Source organism: Anser anser, assembly GCF_964211835.1.
Source record: "Anser anser genome assembly, chromosome: 9".
Lineage (NCBI taxonomy): Eukaryota > Metazoa > Chordata > Aves > Anseriformes > Anatidae > Anser > Anser anser.
This window is the reverse complement of record NC_139729.1, coordinates 29,026,989-29,037,961: the sequence shown is the minus strand read 5'-3', so window position 1 is coordinate 29,037,961 and position 10,973 is coordinate 29,026,989. Positions and strand designations below refer to the sequence as shown.

At 44.6% G+C, this 10,973-nt stretch overlaps 1 protein-coding gene and 1 long non-coding RNA gene across 3 annotated transcripts in view; one reads left to right on the top strand and one right to left on the bottom strand.

The window, feature by feature from the left end:
* The window catches only part of LOC310904365, a 33,900-nt gene extending 29,085 nt beyond the window's left edge, over positions 1 to 4,815 (bottom strand). The window contains exon 1 of the long non-coding RNA XR_014588241.1: positions 4,352 to 4,815. This is a non-coding gene — a long non-coding RNA (uncharacterized lncRNA). The remainder of the gene's footprint in view (positions 1 to 4,351) is intronic.
* A 12-nt stretch (positions 4,816 to 4,827) lies between these two features.
* Positions 4,828 to 10,104, top strand: LOC310904363 (tubulin alpha-3 chain). Of its 2 annotated transcripts, none has more exons than XM_083848973.1 (5): positions 4,828 to 4,969; positions 6,380 to 6,602; positions 7,125 to 7,273; positions 8,129 to 8,809; positions 9,708 to 10,104. In XM_083848973.1, exons 1-5 carry the CDS (start codon positions 4,967 to 4,969, stop codon positions 10,011 to 10,013), a joined length of 1,362 nt encoding a protein of 453 aa, XP_083705099.1. In that variant the 5' UTR covers positions 4,828 to 4,966; the 3' UTR covers positions 10,014 to 10,104. The 2 variants fall into 2 exon arrangements, with proteins under 2 accessions (XP_083705099.1, XP_083705100.1); XM_083848974.1 differs by lacking the exon at positions 4,828 to 4,969 and adding an exon at positions 6,262 to 6,282.
* Positions 10,105 to 10,973: the final 869 nt, after the last annotated feature.

Genomic DNA, 10,973 nt, shown 5'->3' with positions numbered 1-10,973 from the left:
CTTCGTAGGCCCCTTCCAACTGAACTATTCTGTTCAATTCTCACTTCTAGTCCTAGTCCTCTACGTATTAAAGAGCTGATCAATAAGCCAGTCTAACCCACAGCTTAACCACAGATACAGAAATACATAAATTTAAATAATCGCGTGCAACTGAAAGCAAATCTTGTCATGGATGTCTTTTAGGTAAATATTCCATAACACTACAAATTCCATTCTAGCAAATTTAAAATTGTAAAAATCCTATTGCGAGGGTCTTGAGTACAACTGGGAAAAGTCTGTTTAGTAAGAAAATTACTGTTTCTGCACTAGCTTGCAGGTATGAATGACTTTTTCTGGAAAGCTGTGTTTAAAAAAAAAAAAAAAAGAAACCAGCAGCAGGAACCTGGCATTAACTTCAATTTGCTGCCTCAGATGTAGCTTTTAAATGTAACTGACTGCAAATCATAGAAAACTACATGTAAAAGTTTTATATAACTTGCATTGGAACAACTGAAAACTCAGAAAAATACTGTAGCTTCAAACTTAAAAGCAAAATAAACAAAAACAAAACTACACAGTTTTGTAATTCCTTTTGAAAACTTTTATTTTCTACTGTAACCACAGCTTGTATTTTGCAGATAAACAGAACTTGACTACCCTCAATAACCTGAAATAAAGCCTTACTGGCAGACTCCTGGAACAGAGAATGTGTTTGCTCAGTACAGCATTTTTTAAATACAGAGCAAGAATACAATTTACAGTAACAATGTGAATAGGTTGCCATTTCTATTAACACATAGATTTTCTTCTCCATTTCAACTTTCAGGCAGCTCCTCGAAGACAGTTTTTTCTCCATCTTTTGTTCCCTCTGCCACAATGATGATAATCTGGATAATGATCTATTGTACAAGACTTAATAAATTATGCCCGAGTTTAACAAAAAAAAAAGCTTGAGAGGGAAAAAAATGGTTATTTTGATTCCAATGCCTTCCTGTCCAATCTTGACTGAAAGTACATTGAAATAAAGGAGGACTTCTGGCTGTATTTGGCAAGTAAGGAGGGGCAGTGGTGTGGCTCTCTATATTAGAGTGTTTTGATGCTGAGGAACTCAGGGTTGGAAATGAAAAGGTAGAGTTCTTGTGGATAAGGATCAGAGGGTTGGCCAACAAGGCAGACATCCTGGTGGGGGTCTGTTAAAGACCGCCAAACCAGGATGAAGAGATGGCTGAGGCATTCTATAAGCAGCTGGTGGTAGTCACTCAATTGCCAGCGCTTGTCCTCATGGGAGACTTTAACTTCCCAGACATATGCTGGAAATACAATACAGCCCTGAGGAAGCAGTCTAGGAGGTTCCTGGAGTGCATGTAAGACATCTTCCTGACTCAGATGGTTACTGAGCGTATCGGGGGTGCCCTGCTAGACTTGCTGTTCCCAGAGAAGGACTGGTGGGAGATGTGGTGGTTGGGAGCTGTCTTGGGCAGAGTGACCATGACATGGTAGAGTTCTCTATTCTTGGTGAAGTCAGGAGCAGGGGTCATTAAAACTGCTACCTTGGACTTCCAGAGGGCTGACTTTGAACTGTTCAGGACCCTGGTAGGGAGGGTCCCTTGGGAGTCAGTCCTCAAGGGCAGAGGGATCCAGGAAGGCTGGATGCTCCTCAAGAAGTAAGTCTTAAAGGCACAGGAGCAGGCTGTCCCCGTGTGCTGTAAGATGAACTGGGAGGCAAGAAGACTGATGCGGCTGAATAGGGGACTTTTGCTGAGTCTCTGGAAGAAAAAGAGAGTTTATGTCCAGTGGAAGAAGGGGCAGACAACTTAGAGAGAGTACATGGAAGTTGCCAGCATATGCAGAGAAAAAAACAGGAAGGCCAAACCCCACTATGAGCTCAACCTGGCCACTATGGTCAGGGATAATAAAAAATGTTTTTTATAAATATATTAATGGCAAGAGGAGAGCCAAAGAGAATCTCTCTTCTTTACCGGATGCAGGGAGGAACATGACTACAGAGAATAAGAAAAAGGCTGAGGTTCTTCACGACTTCTTTGCACGTCTTTACTAGCCAGACCACTTATCCTCAGGGTACTCATCCTCCTGACCTGGAAGTCTGGGATGAAGAGCGGAAGAGCCCTCCCACAGTTCAGATGGAAACAGAGACCTGCCGCTCCACCTGGACTGCCACAAGTCCATGGGGCCAGATGGGATTCACCCGAGAACGCTAAGGGAGTTGGCGGATGTGATTGCTGGGCTGCTTTCCATCATCTGTCAGCGGTCTTGGTCATCTGGAGAGATCCCGGACAACTGGAGACTTGCTAATGTGACACCCATCTATAAGAAGGGTTGTACGGAGGACCCAGGGAACTACAGGACTGTCAGCCTGACCTCGGTGCAGAAAAGGTGATGGAACACGTCATCTTGAATGCAATCACGCAGCATATGCAGGACAACCAGGGGATCAGGCCCAGTCAGCATGGGTTCATGAAAGGCAAGTCCTGCCTGATCAGTATCATCTCCTTCTATGACCGGGTGACCTGCCTGGTGGATGAGATAAAGTCTGTTGACATAGTCTACCTAGACTTCACCAAGGTCTTTGACGTGGTCTCCCATAGTATTCTCCTGGAGAAGCTGGCCGCCCATGGCTTCGACAGGTACATGCTTTGCTCAGTTAAAAATAGCTGGATGGCCAGGCCCAGAGAGTAGTGGTAGATGGAATTAAATCCAGCTGGCGACCAGTCACGAGTGGTGTTCCCCAGTGTTGGGGCCCATCCTTTTTAACATCTTTATTGATGATTTGGATGAGGGAATTGAGTGCACCCTCAGTAAGTTTGCAGATGACACCAAGCTGGGGGGAAGTGTCAGTCTGCCAGAGGGTAGGGAGGGCCTGAAGAGGAACCTGGACAAGATGGGTTGATGGGCGGAGGCCAATGGGATGAGGTTCAACATGGCTAAGTGCAAGGTCCTGCCCGTTGGCCCCAACAACCCCATGTAGCTCTATAGGCTTGGGGGAGAGTGGCTGGAAAGCTGTGCAGAGGAAAAGGATCTGGGGGTGCTGATTAATGCTCACCTGAACATGAGCTGGCAGTATGCCCAGCTGGCCAAGAAGGTCAATGGCATCCTGGCTTGTTATCAGGAATAGTGTAGCCAGCAGGACCAGGGAGGTGATTGTCCCCTTGTATTCTGCTCTAGTGAGGTCACACCTCAAGTACTGTGTTCAGTTTTGGGCCCCGCAGCACAAGAAGGACATCGAGGCCCTGGAGCATGTCTAGAGAAGGGCTACGAAGCTGGTGCAGGGCCTGGAACACAAGTCCTATGAGGAGCAGCTGATTTAGTCTGGAGACAAGGAGGCTCAGGGGACACATTATCGCTCTCTACAACTACCTGAAAGGAAGTTGTGGGGAGGTGGAGGTCAGCCTCTTCCCTCAGGTAACTAGTGATAGGACTAGGGGGAATGGCCTCAAGTTGTGCCAGGGGAGGTTCAGGTTAGAAACTGGGAGACGTTTCTTCTTAGAAAGAGCAGTCAGACATTGGGACGGGTTGCCCAGGGAGGTGCTGGAGTCACTGTCCCTGGGGGTGTTCAAGGAAAGGTCAGACACGGAGCATGGGGACATGGTTTAGTGGGTGACATTGGTGGTACGGGGGTGGTTGGGCCACATGATCTTGAAGGTCTTTTCCAACCTTAACGATACTATGATTCTACGATTCCCTTGTCCTATTAGTTAGAACTAACATTATTGAAAAAGCGCAGCCAGCAGGTCGAGAGAGGTGATTCTCCCCCTCTCGTTGAGCCCCCACCTGGAGCACCACGTTCAGCTCTGGGGCCCGCAGCGCAACAACCACACGGAACTGTTGTAGCAGGTCCCAAGGAGGGCCATGAGGACGATCAGAGTTCTGGAGCGCCTCTCCTATGAAGGCAGGCTGAGAGAGCTGGGGGCGGTTCAGCCTGGAGAAGAGAAGGCTCTGGGGAGACCTGATAGCAGTCTTCCAGTACTTAGAGGGAAGATGGGGGAGGGACTCTTTATCAGAGTGTAGTGACAGGACAAGGGGCAGTGGTTTATAACTGAAAGAGATTTAGATGAGATATAAGGAAGAAATTCCTCACTGTGAGGGTTGCGAAGCACTGAACAGATTGCCCAGAGAAGCTGTGGATGCCCCATCCCTGGCACTGTTCAAAGCCAGTCCGGAGGAGACTGGGCAGCCTGGTCTGATGGGAGGTGCCCCTGCCTTCCTGTGATTTTGTTAATACAGGGGGATCAAACTTTTGACTGTTAAAAAAGAAGGAAAGAGAACAACAACAGGGGTAGCAAGGCAGACCCTCCAGAGCACAACTGAACGTACACATTTCAAGCTGGATACGTGAAGCTGGATGCCCAGGTACCTGCCTTTTCTGCTGAGAGGGATTTCTCCGCCCGGTTCGTGGCTGCGCGCCGCTCTGCTGAGAGGCACCGGCCCTCCTGCCGCCTCCAAACGGCCGCCGCAGAAGCGTGCTCCAGCGACGCCCGCGCTCCGCAGCCGGCCCCACTTCCGGCCATTCGCCCCGGCAGCCTCCAGACTGCTGCGAGCGTAGGCGCGCGCGGCGAGCCCGCGCTAGGACCTCCGCTGCTGCCTCAGCGCAGGGGGCAGCCCGAGCCCGCCCTGAGGCGACTCCTCGAGCCCCCAGCCTGCGCTGCACGCAGCGCCTCGGCCCGCGCCGACACGCCCACGTCCCCGTTCAGCAGAGCTCAAGCCCGCCCCCTGCAACCACCCCGACTCGCGCTCTCAAGCGAGCACGTGGCAGTCATCACCCCACGTGGGCATATCAGCACACTCGGCTAATCAGCGGTCTCCATTCGCCTTTGGAGCGCGCGGGTAACAGCCAATGGGAAACCAGCGCGCGAAGCCGAGGGGATCGAGGCAGTTACTCGGCGGTTACTCGGCGGCAGTTGGCGGTGATCGGCGGGAGGTGGTGGACGCGGTCTTGTGCAGTCGAGGCTCCTGAGCTTGGCCAGGCAACATGGTGGGGAGCGAGACTCTCGCGGCTGGGAGGAGGCAGGGAATTTGGGAGCGCTTCTGCTGCGGCGGGTCTGGGGAGCTTAGGATTACGCCTACCATGGCGGGGCTTGCAGAGAGCCGCCCTGTGGAGTCCCCACAGTAGCAGTAAGGCGGGAGGGCTGGGGGCGGGGAGGAGGGAGGTGGCTGTAAGTTAACAGGTCAAGGCAGGCGATGTGCAGGAACTGGCCGGTGGCTAACGGGGCAAGCCGCGTGGAAATGTAACGAAAGGCTGTTTATAGCGGCCGCCTCGCTGTCGGCGCGGTGGGGAGAAGGTGGCAGCTGAGGGGTAGACTACACCCGCCTGAGGTGAGAGACGGCGGGAAAGCGCAAGACAACAGCCAAGCATTTCGTTCTGCCGTTTCGTGGCTGCGAGCTTCAGAGCTTCCGAGGGTCGCAGGCAGCCACTCGGAGGAGAGGGGGTTGGCCCGCAGCCAGCCGTGTGGCACGGCTGCCTGCGCAGGGGCCGGGCTGCGGGGTGGTGCCCGGCGCCTGCTGCTCCCGCTCTGAGGCGCGTGGTGCAAACGTGCTAGGGAGCTGGAGACGAGCAGCACAAAGCCTTCAGAAACTTGGTGCTAACCGAATGAAGCGGAAATAAGTGCGGAGTCAGCCTCGCTGGCAACGGGTTAATGCCAGAACTCCCTGAGTGAGAATACAAACGTGGAGTCAAGGATACAAGCTTTGATGAAGCTGTGAAGAAAAGAGGAGTGTAGGCACCCTACCATTTATTTTCCATCTCTGCTTTTTCCTAGATACACTGTAACACTAAGCTAGGGTAAAAGTTTATCTCAGTCTCAGATGTAAGACAAAATTGAGATTTTTGAGAGATTAAACGTGTGGCATGCTTACACAGGTGATTTAGCAGAGGAGCTCAAAGACGTATGGATTTCCAGGCACTAGATAACTTTATTGCAAAGGAAAACATACTAAAAGGTTTTATGTGGGAAATATTCTTGCAACATTGCCCAGTACATCGTTGGCAATAAATCAAGGAAATTTGGGGTTATTATATAAAAAAAGTCTTTCAAAACCAAGGAAAGGTGGAAAAGAGACTAGACGATATTAAAGATAAAATATACGTGCAGCATGGTAAGGGATGATAATATTGCATTCATCCTATGTGTTCATAGAGACTATGTAGTCTCTAAGGTTCTACAACATTCTCGATATCATAGTCCAGATCAACTGAGGCGAGTAGAATCTTGTCAGCAGGAGACAACTTGATCAGTTCGATTGTCACTTGAGAGCAACTGGGGAATACTGCAGCAGAGAAGGATCATGGTAACATAACCCACAGATTACTGGTTATTGGGAGAGTGAAATCTAGAAGATGGGTAGATCCATATTTCATTATCATTGTTCTATTTTTAATTTTCAGCGTGAATGCATATCTATCCACGTTGGTCAGGCTGGTGTTCAGATTGGCAATGCGTGCTGGGAATTGTATTGTCTTGAACATGGGATCCAGCCTGATGGTCAAATGCCCAGCGATAAAACTATTGGAGGTGGAGATGATTCATTTAATACTTTCTTCAGTGAGACAGGAGCTGGTAAACATGTTCCCAGAGCAGTGTTTGTGGACCTAGAGCCAACTGTAGTTGGTATGTACCCAACATGTACGTCATTGTGAAACCACTCCTTTCCCTGCAGACATTTCTGTATATTCAGAACACTACAGATTCTAAAAGATGTATACTTGGATGCTGCTTTGATGTTTTAAATTACTGTTATTTGAAAGAAATGAAATAATGATATACGGGGAACATTTGGGAGACATTTGAACTTTTTTGCAGTCTGTGGATAATCTTCCCAAACTGCTACATGACATCCAGAGCTGAGTTTCGTTTAATTGCTATCTAGAATATGTCCATGCCTGTGATATAGTTCTCTGAGTTACCTCCGTGTTCCCAGATGCACATAATGCTCTGAGTGCCTGCTGTTTTCCTCTGCACAAAGGGGCTGAAGTTATGCCAACTTCTTACACTAGTCAGACAAGCTGCATGTAGTCACAGATGCTGTCTACACCCTTTTGATATGTGCATTTACTTAGTATTTCACTGCTAGGCAGCATGCATAGAACTGAACAGTTAGATTTCATGTTGGCATATTGTGTTTATTTGTAGATGAAGTACGTACAGGTACATATAGGCAGTTATTTCATCCTGAGCAGCTCATTACTGGGAAAGAAGATGCAGCTAATAATTATGCTAGAGGCCACTATACCATTGGAAAAGAGATTGTTGATCTAGTGCTAGACCGCATTCGCAAACTGGTAAGAGTTCATGCTGCAAGTCATGCAGTTATTTAAAATAATTGATACACCTTTATAGCTATCTATAACTGTGATTTGCCACTTGTTTTTTTTAATCACTTATCCATTAAAAATAAAAAAATTTTAAAAAAAGTCTTCCCGCCTCCCCCTTTTGAGTTAAATAAAAATTTGGTCAATAAAACTTAAAGCTTCTTAGTATCTGAAACATCATTACTTGAAGGCATTCTAAGGATACCTCAGAAACATATTATAAAATCATTGAACAAGCATGGTCATATTGTTGTACTTATTTGCTTTGTTATTTTCAACTTGAATTGCATCCTTATGTGTCAAGCAAAATATTTCCAGTACCTGAACCTCAGGTTTTGGTTGAAAGCTCAGAAATTTCAAGTATTTTTCTATTTTTTTAATATCCTGATGTATTGTGAGAAACTCACATAGTATAGCATGATTCAAAGTGAAATAGCGATTGTCTATCTAAAATTATAAAATACTGGTTTTCAATACCTAATTGCTACTTGCTGCCACGTAGAGTAGAATCTGTTCCCAAAAGTGTAACCCAGCTGTGATTTATAATAACTTTTCACAGTGGTGTACAGCTGCTCTTGCTTACAGTAGTGTTAAAATGACATCAAAGTCAACGTTGCTACTTTTAAATGTGAAAATACTCTATTCAGAATAAGGTATGCAGTGTCACTGGTAGTTCTGAGTAAAAGATAAGCAAAGAAAAAAGTTCACCTTTTAAAACTAAAAGAATTAGGAAATAATTGATTTGGTATGCTTATTTTAATATTACCCTCTCCAGAATCATCAATAACTTTTCTTTCTCTCCCACTTTTTTCTGCCCCATTATAGGCTGATCTGTGCACAGGACTGCAAGGTTTCCTTATCTTTCACAGTTTTGGAGGAGGCACTGGTTCAGGGTTTGCATCTCTGCTCATGGAAAGGCTCTCTGTTGACTATGGAAAGAAATCTAAACTAGAGTTTGCAATTTATCCAGCGCCTCAGGTTTCTACTGCTGTAGTGGAACCTTACAATTCAATTTTAACTACCCACACAACACTGGAGCATTCGGACTGTGCATTTATGGTAGATAATGAAGCCATTTACGATATATGTCGTCGCAACCTTGACATAGAACGTCCTACTTATACCAATTTAAACCGACTAATTGGGCAAATTGTTTCATCCATCACCGCTTCACTGCGTTTTGATGGAGCCCTCAACGTAGATCTCACTGAATTTCAAACTAACCTTGTTCCATACCCACGAATCCATTTCCCCCTGGTTACATATGCTCCTGTCATCTCTGCTGAAAAAGCGTACCATGAGCAGTTATCTGTGGCTGAAATTACCAATGCTTGTTTTGAACCAGCTAATCAGATGGTAAAATGTGACCCTCGCCATGGCAAATATATGGCCTGCTGTATGTTATATAGAGGTGACGTCGTGCCTAAGGATGTTAATGCAGCTATTGCTACTATCAAGACTAAACGCACCATTCAGTTTGTGGATTGGTGCCCAACTGGATTCAAGGTACATAAATAACTTAGGAAGTGCTTGATGTTTAAAATACTAGGAATTGCATAGTATTTAGATGTGATGGTCATTGTACAATGTTGTAATGTCCCTGTTAGCGAACTGCTTACATTTCAGACTATATTCTTAAGTATAAATCCAAGATACTGCAGCACAGATGAAAATTCTGTACCAAGTTATAGATTAGCTATTAGTTTTTATAGCAACAGGCAATATTGAGTATCTGAAAGCAATTTAAAAACGGGTACAAAAAAAAGAATGTCAGATTTTTCTGCAAGTCTTCAAAAACCTAGGTAATTCTGTATAGAGAAAGTATAGGTAAACCTCAAGCAACTGTAGAAACACCATAGTAAGTTATCACATAGTAGTTCAGTTTAGTAACTTCCCAACAACGTTTTTGAGATACCTTAAAATGAGAGAAGCTGTCGATTTGGGGGTCTGTACTGTGATGACAGAAGTTCTATGGCACCTGGCTTCTATCACTAGGGCAAATCTTCTGTGTTGTTCTTGTTAACAATGTCAAGATGGCTGACAACGTCACCTTGCAGATAAACGATCAATCCTTCTAGCTACTGTCAGTACATTCAGGACTTGACCAGATTCGTATGTTCTACTTAAGAGTCCAGTAAGCTCTTACTATCAATTATTTCTTCTAGGGCCCTTCCACAATCATTTGTGTGACTTATGCATTATAATCTGGTGAAAAAATTCCGTAGTCCAACCTAATATTGTCCCAATTTTAATTTGATCAGATCCTGAATTAGGATTTAGTTAAATATGCTCAGGAAATGCAAAATAATTCGAAGCTATTTGTTCATAACCATGATGTCTGTTCATTATTAACAGAAATGTCTTTAACTCTTCCCACTCAAAGTTTTCATCTGTTTCCTTGAAGGTGGGCATTAACTATCAGCCTCCAACTGTGGTGCCAGGTGGTGACCTTGCAAAGGTGCAGCGGGCTGTGTGTATGCTGAGTAATACAACTGCTATTGCTGAAGCATGGGCTCGCCTTGACCACAAATTTGATCTCATGTATGCGAAACGTGCCTTCGTACATTGGTATGTTGGGGAAGGAATGGAGGAAGGAGAATTTTCTGAAGCCCGTGAAGATTTGGCTGCGCTTGAGAAAGATTATGAAGAAGTTGGGGTAGACTCAGTAGAGGCAGAGGCTGAAGAAGGAGATGAATATTTAGAAAACTGAAATCTGGAAAACTATATTCAGCAAAAACAACAACAAATTGCAGAACCCTGTTCACTTGTTTGATTGTTTTCAAATAAAGTTTTAAAGGTTCTTCCTTTTTCTTCATTACTATTTATATATGTAGTCACTATTTAAGGACCACATGAAACTGCAATTTTGGTAGCATCTAGTCATGTGCAAACTAAAGATAAAATCAGGAAATTATATAGAATTTCCTGTGATCCTGAAGCGTTTTGTGACAAACTTTTATTTTTGGTTTTGCACAGGCAGGAAACAACTTTTCGTTAAAGGATTAATGGGTGTTATTCCAAGCCTGTCTCTATATAATAGACAGAAACCTGATATTAAGGATATCATCCCTTTGAAGCTAGCTTCACAGAAGACACAAAAAATAAGTTATTGTATTCATGTAATTTATCTAACTGTAGTTATGGCACGTGCCATTACAGTTTTGATTTGAACCAGCACTTAGTACCAGTATACTGGCTAGCAGGACAGAACTTGATACCTTGAAAAATAAAAACATGAAAATGGAGAGACTATGCAGACAAAACGTAAAATTTTCTGACAAGCGTGCCTCCCTGCATTCAATTCCCTTTAGATAAAAGGAAAATCTAAAAATAGTCCTATTTTAAATTCCTCCATTAACCTATTAAAAATATGTTCTTTAGTGGTACTTTCAAATTAATACAGCTTTATAGACACTTGAGAAATTGCTAAATCATGGGACACAGGTAAAAACTGCTGACCTACTTGCTTAAAATTATTCAATCTTGAGTTCTGTAAAGGAGAAAAAACGTTTTTTGTTGTTTTGTTTTCTATAAAACCACGAGGAAGAAAAGATTTTCTACATGTGCTAAAGATACCCGGGATTAAGTTTGTGGAAGTACTTGTATCTAGAGCATACATGGATGCACAAGTTAAGAAGTTCTAAAGAAAGAACTGCTGTATTTAAAACCA

What these genes read in the sequence shown, in the direction of transcription:
- LOC310904363 (XM_083848973.1), top strand. An exon ending in CCTAGAGCCAACTGTAGTTG is followed by an intron (nt 6,603 to 7,124) that starts GTATGTACCCAA and finishes GTTTATTTGTAG; the next exon opens with ATGAAGTACGTACAGGTACA. An exon ending in TAGACCGCATTCGCAAACTG is followed by an intron (nt 7,274 to 8,128) that starts GTAAGAGTTCAT and finishes GCCCCATTATAG; the next exon opens with GCTGATCTGTGCACAGGACT.